This window comes from Cyanistes caeruleus, chromosome 9, assembly GCF_971803275.1.
Source record: "Cyanistes caeruleus chromosome 9, bCyaCae1.hap1.1, whole genome shotgun sequence".
NCBI classification, from domain to species: domain Eukaryota; kingdom Metazoa; phylum Chordata; class Aves; order Passeriformes; family Paridae; genus Cyanistes; species Cyanistes caeruleus.
The window spans coordinates 33323669-33343696 of NC_141709.1; the positions used below are offsets into that span (position 1 = coordinate 33323669).

At 41.9% G+C, this 20028-nt stretch overlaps 1 protein-coding gene across 5 annotated transcripts in view; it reads left to right on the forward strand.

Annotated features, from left to right (window-relative positions):
* Positions 1 to 20028, forward strand: part of LEPR (leptin receptor) — a 42164-nt gene that overhangs the window by 11485 nt on the left and 10651 nt on the right. For 3 of the 5 annotated variants that reach the window (XR_015273685.1, XM_086841618.1, XM_086841619.1), the window contains 10 exons: positions 2600 to 2653; positions 4746 to 5039; positions 6033 to 6150; positions 10508 to 10713; positions 12834 to 12979; positions 13885 to 14029; positions 15369 to 15665; positions 15933 to 16047; positions 18207 to 18406; positions 19870 to 20021. Coding sequence is in view for 4 of the 5 variants with exons in the window: in XM_086841618.1 (XP_086697744.1) it covers positions 2614 to 2653; positions 4746 to 5039; positions 6033 to 6150; positions 10508 to 10713; positions 12834 to 12979; positions 13885 to 14029; positions 15369 to 15665; positions 15933 to 16047; positions 18207 to 18406; positions 19870 to 20021 (1713 nt within the window). In the remaining variant the exon portion in view is untranslated. Of the gene's footprint in view, positions 1 to 2599; positions 2654 to 4745; positions 5040 to 6032; positions 6151 to 6470; positions 6590 to 7538; positions 7645 to 8762; positions 9047 to 10507; positions 10714 to 12833; positions 12980 to 13884; positions 14030 to 15368; positions 15666 to 15932; positions 16048 to 18206; positions 18407 to 19869; positions 20022 to 20028 lie in introns of those variants that run through there. The other 2 variants (XM_086841620.1, XM_086841621.1) reach the window with 2 other exon arrangements.

Below are 20028 nucleotides of genomic sequence, written 5' to 3' on the forward strand. Positions count from 1 at the left end.
AATATAGTATTTAGCTAAGAATACAGAAAATTTCTTGTACACAGCAGCAGCAAAATCAGTGGTTCCAGGGTAATTCGAGATATATTTGTTCAAAAGGACCCCAATTCCTTTATTTTGTATGGACACTCCCCCAGCCACAAATAAACCAATTTGTCCTGGCTGTGTTAATTTATTCTCTCCAGAACAGAGCTTACAAGTTTTAATAGTTCTCTTTATTTAACTTCCTGTTCCCTGTAAATGTTCCTGTAAAACTTATGTTCTTTCTTACTATGGAGTAAGGAATCCTGGCAAGTTCACTGTTCTCACTGGAAAAAAATTTTGGAGAATCCTGTCTGTTCCAGCTGTGCATTTATCCTGCCCTGGAATTTATCTGTAGATGGCTCTTTTAACCCAGTTCTGCCAAGTTTACACAAGGAAGGCTGAACTTTGAACAGAAAAAGGGCTGATTCTGTGGCCATGCAGCTTACAGGGCTTTTGGGTGATGTAGAGCACGGGGTTTGGTCAGGAATGTTGTTGGAGCTGGGACTGGAAAAACACCTCTGTAAAACCAGCCTAGGTCGATGTGATGGGAGGTTCCAAGCTGGGCTGAAAAGTGGTTTTGCCTTCTGCTCCAAATATCAAATTAGTGCTGACATCAGAATCTCTGATTGCTCTGTCTGGCCATTTATTTGTCAGAATCCCAAAATCATTAAGGTTGGGAAAGCCCTCCAAGACCATCAAGCCCAACCTTGTCCCCAGGCCAGAGCACTGAGTGCCAACTCCAGGAGTTCCTTGGACACTTCCAGGAATGGGAATTCCAAACCCCCCTTCCAATCCTGACCACCCTTTCCATGGAGAAATTCTCCCTTAATTATTTTTCACTTCCATCAGGAAATTCAAAAGCCTTTTACCTTCACTAAACTACATATAAATTATAATTTTTCTTCTGTATTCTGGAGCTCTGTGGTTGTTTTCTTCTCAGTGTAAATGGGTATTTCATGAGGGAAACTCTCATGGATAACCTTATAAATTCTGGACATGGATTTCCAGTTTTCTTGGAAGTGATCTCTGATAGTTTCCTGCTGGGAAGTGGTTGAAGGATGGACAGGGAATTTTCATTGCACCTGTGAAAGAGCAACATGGGCTGTTTCTCACTAAACCATTTAATAGTGTGAATAATGCACATTTATGTCAAATAAACTCTTTTAAAAGGTACTTTTTATTTCTGAAATTAGGGAGAAATCTAACTCATTTCAATTATTTGGAAACAATTCCTGCCTGTATCTTTGTGAAAATGACCTGATAGCTCCATAATTCCTCTGGCCCTCATGGCTCTTTAATAGGAATAAACTAATTAATTTAAATAAATTTAAATAAATAAATAAATGTGATAAATAATGTTTGTAATAGAAGAAAATATAAATGATAAAATATAAAATATAAAAATTAAAATTACATAATATAATAAGATATATAATAGAATAAATATAAATATAAGAAAATATAAATAAATAAAAATAAATATAAAATAGATAGATATAAATAAATATATAAATATAAATAAATATAAATAAAAATATATAATAAAAATATATATTAAAAAAACTTTTTAAAAAATAAATAAAACTAAATAAACTAATGGAAAAGGAACAGGTACCACCCACCAGCTGTGAGCCAAATTATCCCCTGAAACAGGGGCTGGGAAAATCCAAGATTCCCTCTGTAATTGCTGAAAATGGAGCTGAAAAGCAGCCAGTGGATGGGGAGAAAAGTGGATGGGATTGACTGATCCTGCAGAGCACGGTGCTGGAGAAATTCAGCTGAATTTGTGGGAGAGCAGGCAGGGAGACAAGGATCTGGGAATTGTCACTTCCCTGGGCAGCTGGCTGCTGCTTCAGGTGGATATGGAATATGTAAAGCAATGTATTTTCCAGGACATGCAGCCCCAAACTGCGAGGCCATTACATAACCTTGGCACTGCCTCTTTTGGCTCCTGGGATGTTCTCAAGGAAACTGTCCTCAGAAATATTTCAGGAATATTCAGAATATTTCAGGAACCCCTTGGAGAGATTCCCTAAGTGGAATTTCTCACCCTGGCATTTGCTGCCTGACTTTAGGCATGGGTTTTACTCAGCACTCAGTTCTTGACTACAACAGCAGCCAAACTCTCCTCTGTGGAGCTTTAAGCACAAAAATATATTTATGTTTTAGCAGAATTTATGTAACTATTGGATGTAAACAGAAAAGAACAAAGTATGTGAAATGAAGGAACAATAATGAAACATTGCCATAAAGTTTAGTGAAGTCTTCACTGTTGAAATGGGTGAGTGCCTTTGTGTATGCAGCACTTGGAAAATTCTGATTTTTTTCTGCCTTTTTGGCCTGTTCTTCCCTTCCTGGTGAGGAGAGAAATGTTTCTCCCCATCCCAGAGTGTTGGACCGAGATGATTTTTAAATTCCTTTCCAAACCATTCTGGTTTTCCATGATCCTGCTTACAAAGGTATGAGCATCAAATGAACTGAAATGCACCAAAATGAAATAATAGACTGATAATTATAATTATCATTATATGATAATTATATGATTATAATCATCATTAATTTTCTGTGTGTTTTTCAGGTCAGTTCTACCAGATGTGTTGGCAAATCATCCCAACCACGTTTGTGCTGATGGGTAAGTCACTAAAAAATATCCCAAAAAAACAGTTTGGGATAGGGCTAGGGTTAGGGAACTTTTCAGCTCAGGAAACATCAGTAAAAATAAATATATTGACTCAGAACACATCCAAAGAAATGCCCTGGACAGATCTGATAAAATTAAAATGTGTGGGGAGTTTGTTTTGCTGCCCTAAAGTGGAAGGAAAATTCCTGTGCTCCTGGAGGATGCTGCCATTCCTGCTCCCTATGGCGCATGGCCAGAGGGTGCTCAGCTCTCTCCAAATGCTGCATTCATAAACTGGGAAATGCCTCTGACAATATTGGCATCTGCTCTGCAAGGACAGCTGGTATTTGCCTTTCTTTTTTACATTTTTTTTTAATTAAAATAAGGACTGTTTAAAGGGTTTCAATGATGGTGCTTAGGGAGAAAGCAAACCCTGTAATCCAGTGGAGTTATTTGGAAAATTGGTGTTATCTTTACAAGATATGAATCAAAAAGATGAATAAATCATTAGATTTAGGTACCTCTTATATGCATAAACACCTTTTTATCTTGCTCTATATGTACTTTTATCCACTCACTAGCAAATATTGCATTGTTGAAATTCTTTTGAAGCCTTTTGTGATCTGAACATATTGAGTAGCTTTAACTGGAAAACCTGGATGCTCCAGGCTTCCTGGGATTTCTGAGCAGTTTGTCACCATCTGAAGGCCCTGCTCACCCAGCCACGCTGCTGCTCTGGGGACAGAGCTGCGAGTCAGGCCTTCCTCTGGGTCATTGAACTTCATTTTTTCTGTTCCTGAAAAAGGAGCTGGGCACATTTTTTAACTTTATGAGATTTAATTAATCCCTCGAGATGATCTGTGAGACACGAGGTGGGTGTTCCTTGACAAAGAGATGAGCTGGGGACAGTGCTGACTCTCTGTCCCGCTCTGTGCCACCTTTTTTGTCCCTTTTTTCATCGTGGCTTGTGGCCTGAGAGTTTGTTTGCTCCACTGCTCCTGCTGGAGGCCTGATGAAGCTGGGATTTACAGAGGCACAAACTCTGCCTAGTGGAAGAGCAGAACCATGCAGGAGTCTGGCACCACAAAATCTCTGTGGAGAGAAAGCAAAACCCTCTGCAGAGTAATACTCTGCATCTTCTGTTTTCAACAGCTGTTTTTACAGCTCTCATTTCATACTTTGGTATTATTTAACTCATGTGCTAGAGAATGATGAATTTCTACTAATCAAACAGCGCCAGAGATATTCTGGGATTTCTTAGTTTGGCTGTTGCAAGGCATGGAGCATCAATTAATTTCTATTTAATGAACTGCTTAAAATTTCTGCCCTTCCTGAGCAAAATACAAAGTGCACCAATGCCCCTGTGCCTTGCTGCAAGTAGAGCTTTAATCTTTAAATTCAGAATGTTTTACAGGAAGTTGTTTCCTGCTCATCCTTCTCTAAACCATTGTGAGCACGACTCAAGCTATGACATCAACAAACGTGCTCAGAGTGGTTTTATTTGGAGTCTGATGGGAACAAAAAAGATCATTTTCCCGCCTCTCACTTCCCAGATAATGCCCTGGGGTGGTGCAGTTGCACCCACAGTAATATTGGCGTTTTTTATTTAAGAGTTACAGTGGGACTGTGTTTTATATTTACAACAGGATGATATTTTTATTGAAATGGAGCTGTTTTAAAAGAGCTGGAGGGGATCTGTTCCAGCATTGCATGGGAAGATGAGACTCACAGGCAGTTTAGAATTCACTTCAGTTTAGGATTCACTGTAGTTTTGGTTATTAAAAACAAATTTATCCCCAAGAGATGCTTTGCCTACAATCTTGGCCTTGACTTTTTTCAAGAGTTTGAGAAAACAAGTTTATGTGCAGTGAGGTTGGGGTAAAGGGCTGGAATCTGTCACTTGTGACACCATTCAGAGATGATTTTTTTGTAATTTTGTCTTTACCTAGAGGGGATGTTTTCATTAATTTTGTCTTTACCCCTGGAAACAACCTGAGTTATACCTAAAGAATACATTTCTGTACCACATCAACCACTCCCTTTTATTGTTTAAAAATATGAACTTTTCCTTTTATTTCCAATACTTTTCCCTTTATATTTGCAGATTTCCTTCAGATGGCAGCTGCCCATTGCATGGTCCATCCAGTTTCTCCCAGGAATTTCACACTGCCCTGTGTGCTGCTGAATGAGACCTTGTTGAGCCCTTTCTCAGCTGGGAGCTGGTCTGGTTTGAGGAGACAACTTGGAGCATCCAAAATCAAACCTTTAATGAATGAAGAAAATTTTCTGTGTTGCCTTTGGAGTGCCAGCAACATTGATTGTTCTTTGTACAAAGCAAGCATGCAGGCAAGGAAGTTTATTCCTTCAGAAATAAATCTCTCTGCTCCTCAGCAAATAGGTGGGTTTAGCACTCAAGAGAACAAGGAGTTAATTCTTGCAAAAATATTTGGGTTTTTTTGTATTTTGGGAGGAGAGGGGTGGGTTGGATTAATGGGGATTCACTTTTATCCTGGGCAGGCAACACAGTGTGGAAAAATGCTTCCCCAGGGTGGCAAAATCCTTCCTCAGGGTGGTAAAATCCTCCCTCAGGGTGGTAAAATCCTCCCTCAGGGTGGTAAAATCCTTCCTCAGAGAGGCAAAATCCTTCCTCAGGGTGGCAAAATCCTTCCTCAGAATGTAGAAGATGGAGGAATTGTACAGCACAGTTTCAAAAGGGAAAAAAAGTTGTCTGTCTTTCCAGAGGGATTGTGAATAAAATATGGAGCACTGCATAAGAGGACATAAACCCAGATCTTCAAAGGAGTTTAGACACTGTGAAGAATACTTTAAATATTTTTGGTGGATATGGGCTTTAAACTCCCATCAGCAGGCAGGGGAGATGGAGAGCAAATGGCATCATTTCTACATGAATTATGAGGCTTTAAATAATAGATATGCAGTAAATATCTGTACATGGGTTAGGATTTTTTTTTCCCAAGGTTTTTTTCCTCCTCCTGTCTCTGAGGAACACAGAGCTGGCATCCTGCTGCCAGGAATCTCATTGACTCAGGAGGTAGAATTTCATTTCACAAATCCCCAGCTCAGGCTGTGCCACTTCCCAGGACACAGCAACCACCATCAGCTTCATTTTTCTTCACCCTGCAGCCTTGTCCCTAAATCCAGGTAAAAAATATTCCTTCTTTAATCATGACAGTGCAGAACCACATGGATTTGGAGCCTTGGAAGTGTTGAAGGTGCCCAACTCAGATTATTCATAAATATTTTTCCATTTGTGGTACAGCCTCTCTTTCAGGAATATCTGTTCCTCCTCTCTTTGTGAGTGAGTTCTGTCCAGATGTTTTATTTTGTTTTAATGCAGTTCAGAAATGTGTGATCCCTTTCTTTTGTCCAGATTGGAGCTGGAACATGGAATGCTGGATTAGAGGCAAGCTGGACCTGTTGGTTTGTAACCTGCAACTTTTGAAGCTGGACCTGAGAGCTGATCTGAAGGTGAATCTTTTATACTCTGGGTAAGTACAGGCCCTGTTAAATTTGTCTGGGAAACTGAAAGCATTTCCTAAAGCTTCCAGCATAGTGGGAGCTTCAGCTCTGCAGATTTTACTTTGTCCTGTCTCAAAGTAATCCTGGATAATATGGAAAGTTTATGGCTTTTTGAATGAAAAATGGCTGGAATGGAGAGTCCCCCTTCTCTGTCCTTCCCATGTTTCTTAAAATACTGTAATGAAATCAGCATTGACTTCTTAAAGTATCTTTGTTGTTAGAATTTCTTAATTTTAAATCCTGGTTCTGCTTTTTATTTGTTTTTGACCATAGTATTGTCTCTCTTGAGGTAACTGTGGTGCTTAACATGTGATAGAATGGCAAAGACTGCTCTCATCTCGTTGTCACTGTGGTGAACATTCCCTGGAATGCTGAGAGATGGAATCATCCTGCCTGTGGCATGGGCAGGTCTTGCATTCATTGGTTATAAAAAGATCTGTTTGATTCCATAAAACCACCCTGGGCTTTTTTCTGGATTATTGATAGAGTTGAAGGATTGGTATAAACAGCCAGATTTCATTTCCTTATGAAACAGGATCAGCTGAAATAGTTGAATGAGCTGAATTTATAGAGGAGGACTTCCTGAACAGCCAGACATCATTTGGCACAAATCATCCCTGTAATCAGAGTAGAAACCAAGTGTATTATTTAGGAATAAATATGGTTATTTAGCTGACACAATATTTGAATCCCATTTTGGTGAGGTGGGTTCCCATTTCCAGTGTTCCTCATGACTCTGATTCCCGAAATATCATTCCATGGGTGTTTGTGGGGGAAGCAGCTCTGGCTTTGCTCTGCTCCATCCAGGCTCAGCTGCACAGGAAAAGCTTTGCCAGTGATCCCAGGGCAGAAATCTCTATTTTGAAATTTTTGGGGATGCCACCAGATTGGGTGGAGAGGTTTCCTCGTGTTAGGAAGGGAATTCAGTGAGTGCCATTCACTTCAGGAATGTGACTGTGGACTCACCAGAGTCTCTATTTGATTCCTCTCTGATGCAAAGATGAGAAACAAAGCAGAACCTTGGAGAACTCATTTCCCTCCCCACATTCCATATTAATATTTCCCTTCTAGGGTCCCTGTGATCTGGGGGAGCAGCAAGCACAAACATTTCAGCCTTTGGGAAGGTGACAGCTTTCCCTGTTGGCTCTCTGATACCTTAACATTTTATTCCTGAGCCAAAATACCTTGAAAACATTCCCAGTTTTAAAAATATGCATTCCTGGCATGTGTTTCTCCCTGGGAGTCTGGAGATCCAGCCAGGATTCTCACATCAGGGCAATGCACAAAAATAATGATACAGGAGAATCTACAACAGAAAAGCTTGGGTCTCTCACAGATTTTTTTTATTTTTTTTCAGCACTAGAGAAGTCTCCTCTTATTTACCACATCCACAGTTTTCCTGCTTGGAAATATCAGGAATGGGAATGTTCTGCCCATGGCAGTGCTCAGTGTGAGAGGTTCAGGTGAGGGAGAGGATGCAGCTTTGAAAAGATTATTCAAAAAGAATAGAAGAGAAAAGGTTATTCCAAAGCTTCATTAGACAAGTTGGGTTAATTGTCTACCAAACATCTTTCCAGCTGTCTGATCCCAGGAATGCTGTAAAATCCATGGTGAATTCCATGGAATCTTCAGCCTCAGGGATCCCCTTGGAGAATGCTCCCAGTTCAATTTTGAGCACTGATTATCATTTGCCCTTTGAGCTCATGAGGCTGCATTCATATTTTGACTTATTTGAAGTACCTGGGAAGCTCTCCTCCAGTTCTGGGACTAAATTCCCAAGTTTTTTAAGGACAAATCATGCAATTTTCCTCAAGTGCATCAGTTGTGCATCGAGCCTCTCAGTCAGAGCAAATCAACCTCTCATTAGAGGTTCATTAGAGGCAGATCTGCTGCAGTTTAATGGGGCAGCTTCTTCAAACAGGGATTTTTCTAGAGCTACCCTTGATCAAAAACATTGGAAAATATTTATGGAAAAATCCCAGACAGCTTTGCTCCATCCATTCCAAATAAAGGCAGTGCTTGGAAAGGATATATAATATATATATATATATATATATATATATATATATATATATATATATATATAATGTGGCAGCAGAGTTACAGGGGTGACCCTATTTCACAACCACCTGGTTGGGATGAACCTTTCCTGAAAATTCAGGTAATTCTTCCTAAAATAAATGTCACTTTATTTTTTTTATTTTTCTTTTTCTTTTCAATTGCAAGAACAGGATTGAAATTCAGCCAGGACATTTTGCAGCATCTCATTGAAAGGCTCCAAGTTCCCCATGGGGCCACAGATGAATTTAGCAGGAGAAGCATCACCTTCTGAAAGGAGTGGAATATAAATATAAAACATTTAGGATGTCCTAAATGTTTTTTTTCCTGAGGTTTTCGAAGGTGTTGGGTAAAAGAACTCTCTGTGACAGGATTTGGGTGCAGGAGCCACTGACCTCTCCTCTGATTGTGAGGGTTAATAAGTCAGGAGAGGAGGTCTTTAGCATTTTCCTCCTTTTACACTGCTTTTTTTCTTGGTGCAAACAAGTGCATTTGGATGGTTAAAAATTGAAATAATTATTAGGAATGATGAGGGGCTGGTGTGGTGGTAACCACTTTCCAGATGGATCAGATCAAAGACACGGTTTGGAGGAAAAACTGCATTTTCATGGCTTGATTGTGGCTTTTGGAGACCAGTAAAATCTGTGAGCTGCAGGAGAAGGCTTCAAAGAAAATTCTGAGAAGTCTTTGAAAGGAAATTCAGGAGGAAACATGTAGAAAAACAAAATTATTCCAAGTAATTTCAGAGCTCTATGTCTGCCAGATACCATCAGCATCATTCCTGCGCCCTAAAGTCTGCGATTCCTGGTGAGAATTATTTTAGGAATGTCAGGATTGGCTGTCTGGGGGATGAATAAATGTAAACCATACCTGGATATGGAGCTGCTCGGGGCTGTTCCTGCAGAGCACAGGAGCTGGGAGGGCAGCACTGCCAGAATTCCATGTTCTTCCAGGTTCAGAGCATCCCAAGATGCAGGAAGATCAGTGAGGGATGAGGGGAGTGGGGCTGGGATGATCCAGGATTGGTTTCCCTGCAGTCCCAGCCTGAGCTCTTCCCCATCCTCCATAGTTCTCCTCATTTTTTTGACCTTTTCCTCTCCGAGCAGGGCAGGATATGGAAATGGAATTGGTGAATCATGCCCAGTTCCCTGTGCTGTGCTCTCAGATAAATGGAGCAGATAACAAATGGACTAAACCCAAAAAATAAAGCAGCAGATCTCGTCCTTCCCTCTCCTCCAATGCAGAGATCTCTGCCCTCCCTGAATCCAAGTGTTCCAGTGACTCATGCCAGCTATAAAACCATTGGAAAAATGTACAGAAAGGCTCTTATTCCATGAATTTCCATTTCTTTCTCTGAATTAGTAAAACAAAACCCTTACTGGAGACAGATACAAGTCCAAAATCGCTTCAGAACAATTCCAAACAGGAGCTTTTTGTTTTGTTTTGTTTTTGGGTAAGGATGAAAGGTGAAAGGCAGGAAAGGATCCGAGGTGATTGAACTGTCAGGGTTTGTCTTGGCTTTGCTGCTGGGAGAAATCTGGCCACAAATGATGTGCACTATTGAATTCCTTGTCCTTGACCTTGAGGAGGCCTTAGTCACTGGATACCTGCAGAATTCCATAAATGTGGGTTTCTGGAAGAGCCTGAAGGGTGGAGATGAGGAAGAATCCTTTGGGAACTGCTGGTTCCAAAGATTTAGATGGAATATTGGGAAGGGATTGTTCCTTGGGAGGGTGGGGAGGCCCTGGAATGGATTTCCCAGAGAAGCTGCCCCTGGAGCCCTGGAAATGTCCAGGGAGGGAGTTTGGAGCAACCTGGGATAGTGGAAAATGTCCCTGTCCATGGCAGGGGATGGGATTGATGATCCCTCCCAATCCAAGCCACTCCGTGATTATGATTTTCCCTGCAATGCTCCATTGTGGCAGGAGCTGGAGGGAACATTAAATTGTTTTGTATTATTTCAGTACCTCATGAATGGGAATTAGAAACTCATCTCTTTTGGGATGGCAGGGAGCTGCCATGGCAAGGTAAAACCACACTGTGTGCCTAGAAAAGATCTGGGAATGCTTTCATGGAATTGTTTTCGTTGCTTGCAAACCATTTAAAAAGAGAGAAGCAGCAAAGTTAAAGCGATTGGTTACGATTATTATTATTTTTCATTCATTCATTGAATTTTCTGATCAATAAACCATATCCAGATAGCCAAACAAAAAAAAAAAAAAAATTATGGAATTGTTTTGTTTCCTGGTTTGTTTTTCCCCCCTGCAGATCAGAGCTGTCCCTGGCAGCTGCATCCACCAGCTCTCTGCAGGGGACAGTGCGGGTGGCTCCGTGTGACTGCGGGGACCGGGCCACCTGCGAGTGCCTGGTGGCCTTCCCGAGCCTCAACCACACCTACCTGCTGTGGCTGGAGATGGTGGCAGGTGTCACAGCCCTGGGCTCCCCGCTGCTGGCCCTGCAGCCCACGGACATTGGTGAGAGCCCCGTGTCCCGGGATGGCTCTGCTGGGCAGGAAAAGCTCCCTAATCCCTGTCCTGGCTCCCCTGCAAACCACAACCAACACTCAACATGTGATTTCTCATCTTGCTCCTTCCTAATCAGGACCTCTCTGTGGTGGAGCTTGTTGCTGAGGACTTAATTTAAATTTAAATTAATTAAATTTTTAAATTTAAAAAGTTTCCCAAAGTTGCTTAGCAAAGAATCCCACCCATTTTCCCCAGCAGCTCTCTGATCCTGATGTTTTCTTTAGCAAACCCCAAGCTGGAAAACATTCCTGTGTGTTTGATCAAGCTCAGACTCTCCTGACATGGTGAATTTGATACATGTGTTGCTATCCAGCTTGCCCAGTTATTACAGATTTGGGCAGATTTCATAAAGGCAGGAGCCGTCAGCTGCAGGGAAAAAAAATAATTAAAGTTTTATGAAAATCTTATTAACTTAAAAACTTAGGAATTTTATAAACTTCCTCCTAACTGATGTGCTCTGCAGACAGAACCAGTTAAAATCTCTGGGTGGGCTTATTTGGAAGATGAGAGCTGGCATTTTTCATCCTGCTGGTTTGAAATGATGCTGCAGGCAGAAATTAAAAATTCAGGCTGGAGTCTGCCAGTATTTAAAAACGACACAACCAGTTAGCTCTGCTTAGTGAAGCATGTTTTAAAAATGCACAATATTAATATATGTTCTGCCAAGATTTAGCTCAGTTAAAACTATTTTGAATTTAAAACTCTGAGTGCTTGTGTCACGTGGATTTTATTTGCTGATAGTGGAGCAGGTGGCATCACAACCCTCATTATCCTTGGGATCTGATTCAGGGAAATGTGATGGAAAAGCCACTGATTTTTTTGTTTGCCTCCTCCCCAATCACTCCCTGCTGGCCTTCATGAAGTTAATTGCTTTGAAATGCTCTAGAAGTAGAAATTAAATAAAATCTGGTTTGGTGTGGTGGATTTACGCTGAAAACAATAAGAGATTTTTGCTATAAATAATTAAATAAAATCTGGTTTGGTGTGGTGGATTTCTGCTGGAAATAATTAGAGCTATTTGATAGGACTGGGTGATATTCCAGTAACTTAAATGGGACACTTGGAGAGCTGGACACCGGTGCAGATGGAATTTGAAGGGAACATTTGCCCACTGCCCAGGGATTTTGGGAATGTTTTCCCTTCAGTTTCTGCATGCCCTGCAGTGGTTTGGAGCAGGGTTTCACTCTTCCATGGGAAAAACTTGGAATAAGGAATGAGGACACAGTCTCAGTTCCAGGTAGAAACAGGGCCTTGATTCCTTGTCTTTGTCCAGGGAATGGAATCCCAAGGATTTCCCATCCATTCCCCACTCCAGAGTTCTCTTCATCCTCACGGGAATATCCAAACTCTCCATTTTTACTTTGCCCTCTTATTTTCTGATTAAAATAATCAGGAGATTATTAAAATAATTATTAATTATTAATAATCTCCTGGTTATTTTAATCAGAATTTTAAAACTTCAGTTGTGGGAGGAGACAATCCAAAGGTCATTCCTGCACCTCCAGTTGTTCACAGGAATTAAAAAGTAGGAACTGGATACCTCCTGGAGCCCTCCTTTCACAGCCACAATCCCTGTGGAAGGATGGGAATCAGTTTAAACTCTGGAGCGAGTTCATTTTGTGGCAATACAATAAAATTAGTTCTGGAATACTGAACACACCAGCTAATTATTCAAATTAATATCTGCATTTCCTTTGCATTTTGTCTTTACTCCTAGAAATTATTACAGTAGCTCCCTAAGGTGTTCATTGTGTGACAAAAATCGATTTTCTCAGCATTCCCATCCCTCTCTTCCTCATTCCCTCTTTCCAGCAGGCCAGGGCTTGGCTACTGGGAAAACTCATGGCCAAAGGGAAGAAATTCCTGCAGATTTAAGGGAAATGGGAGGTCAAACAGCATTTCTTGATAACTGTGACAGCACCAGGGTGACTTTTCCAGGGATGTTACACAACCCCACTGCCATGCTGCTCTTGAGAACTGAGTTTAAGAGAACTGAGTTTAAGAAAATTGAGTTTAAGGCCTGGATTGTGACTCGAGCTGGGGTTAATTGTTGATTAATTTGTGTGCAGTGAGGCCTGAAGCCCCCGGGAAGCTGCACCTGGAGCTGGCTGAGAGGGGCCAGGTGAAGCTCTGCTGGTCCAGCCCTGCCCTGCTGCCCTTCCCTCTGCAGCACCAAGTGAGGATCTCTGCTCCTCCAGGACATGGCCACAGCCAGGTGAGGCAGCTCCGTGCCTTCCTGGGTTGGGCATTCCCAAATCCCTGCATTCCCAAACCCCAGCATTCCCAAACCCCAGCATTCCCAAATCCCTGCATTCCCAAACCCCAGCATTCCCAAATCCCTGCATTCCCACCGATCTCCTTGGTCTTGGATTGACAGGGTGGCTGTTCTGGTGGGGTTGGGCCTGGCACGCTGCTTTTTCCTGGGATAGCCAAGCTTAGCACACTGCTTTTTCCTGGGAAAGCTGGGCCTGGCACACTGCTTTTTCCTGGGAAAGCTGGGCCTGGCATGCTGCTTTTTCCCAGGAAAGTTTGGCTTGGCATGCTGTTTTTTCCCGGGAAAGCTGGATTTCACATCTGCCCACACTTAGAGAAGCCCCATCTCCTGCTGGATCCCACAAACAAACTCCAGTTTTTCTCCTTCTGTGAAGTCCAAACCCCTTTTCTTTCAGCATTCTGTATGTTCTACAGCTCATCCATGTTTAACATTTATAAATGTTAGTATAAAAATGATTTTTTTTTTTTCTGTTCCTACCACGCAAGTGGCTCTGGAATAATAAGCAGCTGTTAATTAGCAACTCATAATGAAACAACTCATTTTCCACAGAGTTATACAACTTTCACCACTCTCAAATTGAAAGGAAATTTAATGAAAGAAGATTTTTTTTTTTTACCCATCTTGCTACCTAAAAACCTAGAAAATCTTTGTGTAGAATATGAGGACATTATCTCTTGTCTCTTAAGGAGCAAATTGATTTACTCAGCTCTCCCAAAAACTGAGTGTAAAGAGAAGGCCTGATAAGGGAATTCAGGGAATTTTGACTCCATACAATTTATTTACATTCCCTCTGTCTCTTCTCCTGTTTCATTTTACAACAATAATGGGTTTGGATAATCCAACAGATGCTTCAGGTCGCTCTGGAAAACTCAGTGGCCATAGACAATGCCCTGCTGGACTCTCCATCCTCAGTGCAAGTGAGGAGCAGGAATCTCCGTGGTCCAGGCTTCTGGAGTGACTGGAGCTCGCCCTACAACCTCACCTTGGCAGGTAGGACACCTGCAGGATTTTGGAATAAAGCTGATTTTCTAGTTTTGGGATTGGAGAACTTGAGTTGGGATGAAAATTCCTGTGGAAGCTTTTCTTGCCTGGCTTTTCCTGAGGCTCAGCTCCTTCCCTGTGCTGGGCTGGCATTAGGAATTCTGGAGAACACACTTCTGTGGCTGTCACTCCCTCAGCAGCACCTGCTCAGACCCACAAAAAGCTTTTTTCCTCAGAGCTTTTCCATTTCCAACTCCAGTTGGCAGCACTGAATCTCCCCTCAATTCAAGATTTTGCTCCTGATGCTTTTTCTCACTTCTGGTTTTGGTTTTGTAGCTGAACTAAAGCTAATGTTTTTCCACAGAGCAAAATCAAATGTAATTTTTACACAGTCCATAAAGTATGGACCCCTTCTCCTTTTCCTCCTTCTCCTTTTCCTCCTTCTCCTTTTCCTCCTCCTCCTTTTCCTCCTCCTCTTTCTCCTTCTCCTTTTCCTCCTTCTCCTCCTCTCCATGCAAAACTGACTTTCTGATTATTTTGTTGTATTTTTCCATGCTCTGCTCAGAATTCCCAGGGAATATTTTGGTCTCTGAATTCTCTGAACTCTCTGCTTTTCCTGGGCCTGCACCAAAGAAAGAACTAAAGCTTGGAAAAAGAGCTTTTTTTCCCAATGAAACCTTCAACAACAGATCCTGAATCTGCTTTACTGCCTGAGAAAGGGGAATTTGGGGGAAATCTGAAAAATCTCTGCCTGGTTCCTCAGTGGGGGAAGCAAACCTGAGCTTTAAAGGATTTAATGCTATTTTTTGCAAACAGCTCCATCCCAGCTCCAACTGTATCTTCCCATAATCCCCGAGCAATGGGGGCTGAGTTTAAACTTCTTTAAATCCTTAGAAAATTCAGTGTCTTTGAGCCTGGATTGGAGCACTGCTACAATTTGGTGTTAATTGAAGTGTAAAATCAGTTTTTGGGACTTTAATCTCCAGCTGACTTCAGGAGAAGGAGGAACAGCAGCTCCTAGAAGGATGGATTAATTTTATTTTGTTCCCCTCATGCTGCTGTGTGTTGTTTGCACTGCACCCTCCAGGGGTTTTCTGCTCATTTCACTCAGATTTACCTGGGGAGGTTAAAGATTATTTAAATCAGAATTTAGAAACTTCAGGTATGGAGGAAGACAGCCCAAGGCTCATTTCTTAATCTGTACTACTACTAATAATAATATAAAAAAACGTTTATTGTTATTATTATTTTTATTATTATTTTATTGACAAATGCTTTTATGTTTTTCTGGTTCAGATTCAAATCTCAATAGATTTTTTTCCCCCCTTTTTCCCCCCTTTTCATGCAGCTCAAGTCCTGTACTTCCCTCCCAAGACCCTGACCAGTGCTGGCTCCAACATTTCGCTTCTGTGCATCTATAAAAACAGAAGCCAGCCCGTGGAGGCCCGGGAGGTGGTTTGGTGGCTGAATTTAGCAGAAGAAATCCCAGCCAGCCAATATTCCCTAGTGAGCAATCGTGTCAGCAAAGTTACTCTTTTCAACTTGAAGGCAACCCAGCCTAGAGGAGGTTTCTTCTATAACGCCCTGTACTGCTGTCACCAAAGCAGGGAATGTCACCACAGATATGCTGAGGTCTATGTAGTAGGTAAGATTCCAGAGGATTTTCCATTCTCCTTCTGGGGCACTTTCCTGGTAAGGATGGAATATTCCCTTCCCCTTCCCCTTCCCCTTCCCCTTCCCCTTCCCCTTCCCCTTCCCCTTCCCCTTCCCCTTCCCCTTCCCCTTCCCCTTCCCCTTCCCCTTCCCCTTCCCCTTCCCCTTCCCCTTCCCCTTCCCCTTCCCCTTCCCCTTCCCCTTCCCCTTCCCCTTCCCCTTCCCCTCATTAATTAAGCTTTTCACATCTTTTAATTAGACATGGATTTTAATATCTCCTGTGAGACTGATGGATACTTGACTAAAATGACTTGCAGGTGGTCTGCAAACCCAACCACCTCTCTCCTGGGGAGTCTGCAGTTAAGATATTACAGGTATGGATGGATTTTAATTCTCTTTTTATGTTTGGAAAGTGTTGCTCAAGATACCATTGTGTGAAAGAATTCTGGAGAAATGTAATTACAGAATGAACAGGTTCTTTATTCTGTGTGCAGAAGGGAACCAGAGATACCTGAGTATGTAACTGATCTTATTTAAAAAGTTTTGGCAGCATTTTTCAACCTGTTTGGGAGTCAGTTTTCTTCAAGAAGATTTCTTGGATCAGTAAAAAAATTACTCCAGTTGCTCCTGTCTACAAGCTGTAAGGAAATACGGGAAAAGCCCATTCCCAGTGGGAATGTCTGTCCTGGGGGAGCTGAAGAGTCCGTGTTCTTGTAGACTTTCAGATCCTGACAGCTCCATCTGATTTGGATTTCACTGCTCTGAGGCTGAGATTGGACTTGAGACCTCCTGAAGCTTCCACTCAGTCTTTGACTTCTCTGTAATTCTATTATTATAATTCTATAGAATTCTATAAATAGAATATATAAATATATTTATATAATAAATTCTATGAATAGAATTCTATAATTCTGTATCTTTTTTTTCTCTGTGAATACACAGGTAAAAATAGAGAATGAAACAAATTCAAAATAGGAAAAAATCTCTCTTAAGAGAACCAAACCTTAGCTCGTGAAGGGAATATTGGCTTTGTGAAGGCAGCAGCTGGGACTGCAGCAATTCCCAGAATCCCAGCCTGGTTTGGGTTGGGAGGGACCTCAGAGCTCATCCCATTCCATCCCATGTGTTGAGCTTGATGGTTTCCTAGAACCACTAGACAGACAGACAGACAGACAACTCTTCCTGAGGCAAAAAATCCATCATTTTCCTGCTCTGCTGGGCTGGAGATGCAGAAATTTTGGCGAGCAGCTTCCATCAGCTCTGAGCCTCTAATCCTTTGGAAAGGCAGCCCGTCTCCTCTGGTGGAGTTGTGGATGATCCTGGTGCCCAGGTGAATATTTCCCAGGTTTTTGTGGAATAACTGGAATGCTTGAAAGTTCAAGTGGAGGCTTTGGGGCAGGATTAATTCCTGGCTGAGTGCTGAGGTAGCTTTTGTTTCATCTGCCTTCAGAAATGTGAATTTAAGAGTGCACTGCTGGGCAGGGAGCTGGGAATAAACCCCATGCTGCTCACCATGGCTTTTATTCCCATTTTCTCACTGCTCAGGTTTAGCTAAAAATGTAATTTTCTAGTAGGAGGTGATAATGTGGAGATTTGTTCTTGTTCCTGCTAGATCAAACAGTGACATTACCACTGCCTGCAAATCCTTCCCAGATGCTGCTGATCCTTCTTTTTGTTCTGACTTTTGTGGTTATTTGTTCAGAGTAAGACCTGAAAGACAAAAATGCAATAAAATTCCCGCTGCTGTTCCCATCGGCACTGCTGTGCTGATGCTCTGGCGTGGGGTTTTTGTTTTGCTTGGGTTGTTTCTACATCTTCCTCTCCTGGCAGTGCTGAAACAGCTCCAAAGGGATCATCCTGTGGGAGCAGGGAATGTTCCAATCCCAACCTCCAAAGCACCAGGCACTGCTTTAATCCTGGGCACAGGAGGAGGAAACTTCAGCTGAGTGTAACTCTTCAGCTGAGTAACTCACACCCTCTCTGGCCCCCCTCCTCACAGGTCTCAGGAGAAAGCTGAAAAATTCCCACTCCAAGAGTTTATCCAGCTCCACTTCATCCACAATCCAGGGTTCCTCTCTTCTGCTGCCAGGTGTGGTAACTGGACATGGGATTTTTAACCCAGACTTGATGTTCTAATGGGATTTCCATCTCCTCACTGGGTCTCTGTGGCAGCTTCCCCCTGGTTCCCAGCGGGGATTTTGGAAGTCATTCCCAACTGGAGTCAATTCTTGGCAGATTTGCCTTGCTGTGTTAATTGCCAATCCCTAAAATCCCACACCTGATGAAGATTTGGAGCTGCCTTCTCTTGCCATACCTGTTGCTTTTTGTCATTTGCGCTGCTTGTTCCAGAGCCAAAGCTTTGAGGAGTGACACTAAAATGTTTTTTATCCATTCAGTGCAGATTCAGGTTCAAGATCCAAACAATCCTCAAAATCCCAGGACATTTCCAGTGCCACCATTCCTTTTAATTCCCTCCAGATTTACACTTGCAATGTATCAACGTGGGGTTTTTTTGTTTTTAATCTCTTTTAAGGAGCCAAATTTATTGCTCTGACTTTCCAAGCCCATCTCCAAACTCAGAGGTGAAAGAATGCCATTTGCAGAGGAATCATTCCTATGAGTGCACATTCCAGCCCATTTTCCTTTTATCTGGATATACCCTGTGGATAGAGTTTAAACATTTCCTGGGAACGCTGGAATCCTCCCCGACCTGTGTCATTCCAGCAGATGTGGGTAGGTTGAGATCCATGAATCTCTCTTCCCTTGAGCCCCTGGATTTTAAATGGTGTAGAAAGAATTTTTCCACATGTTTTAAATAAAACCAGGTGAGTTTTGGTATTACCTTAAAAAAAATAAATATTGGATTGAATGTTACTTCTGTACAGGAGCAGATTTTAAATGAAACATCCACTTCTGCCTGGTATTCCCTCGACAGAAAATGCAAGTGTTGTATTGCAAAATGGAGCTCTTTTTTAAGGTTTTGGTTATTTAATTGGTCAGGCTGATTTGGCTTCAATTAATGAAGTTTATACTTGGGTACAGTGTATTGTTTACACAGTTATAAATCAATTTAAAATCATGAGGATTGTCCCTGCTCTTCCATGCTGCTTTTGTGACACACAGAGCACTTAAATTTGGATAAAAACAAGAGCAGGAGCAGTGTTTGAGTGTTTTAAAAACTCCAAAATGTGCAAATCACCTCTTTTTATCTGCTCTGTGGCAGAGAATTCACTGGGTGTGTTTTTGGACACAAATGTGAACATGGAAACAAGGCAGCTGGACCTTGAAATAAAATGCTACATGAAATAAATCCGAGTGCTACATGAAATAAATTTGAGTTATATAATTATGAAAGAAATCCAAGTTATATAATTATGAAATAACTTTGAGTTATATAATTTAAAAATACATTTATTATGTGGTGGCAATGGATGGAATGATTTATCCTGGATGCAGGGTTCTCTGCATTGTGGTAAAGCAAAACAAACCCATTCAGCACCATCCAAAATGAAAAAAATATTAATTTCTTCTTGTTGTTTTCTCCTCATTCACATTTGATTATCCAAAATAAATTTATTTCAATTTGGCTTGATTAACAAACAAGGGTTTTTGGGAGATTCCTGTTCTGGAGAAGCTGGATTAATTTCCAATTAATACAATAAAAACGTTTCCATTAATCACTGCACAGTGTCTGTCCCCAGCCCTTACAGGAGCTGCTGCTTTCCCACAAAAATAATGGAATCATGGAATTGCTGAGGTTGGAAAAGCCCCTGGAGATGGTGGAGTCCAAGGTGCCCAGGCCACCCCAAGTGCCACATCCCAGGGCTTTTAAACCCCTGCAGGAATGGGGACCCAGCACTGTCCTGGGCAGCTGTTCCAAGGCCTGACAACCCTTTCCATGGAGAAATTTTCCTAAATATCCAATCTAAACCTCAAAATTTCTTGCCAGGCTCTGTTTTCTGCTCTTTATCCCAGGGCAGGTAGCAAGTGCCAGCACCAAAAGAACCTGTTGTGCTTTAAATGGAAATAAAATACATGGAAACATTCCCGTGGGGTCTGTGTTTCCAGTCCTGCTTTCCTGGGAATAGCAGAGGCCGTGTGTGACCCACCACCCTCAGGACAAGGAAAAGCCATCCATGATTTGATTTAATGGGAAGGCTGTTTTAAATTCATGTTTTAAATTTTCCATTTCCCAGTGAAGCCTCTCCCCCCTTCCAACGTGGGAGCAGAACTCACCAGGAATGTGGGGCTGCTGAACGTCAGCTGGACCAAGCCTCTCTTTGCCAACAGGGATCTGACGTTCCAGATCCGCTGGAATTCAGGGAACAGGGAGGAGATTCCGTGGCAGGTACTGT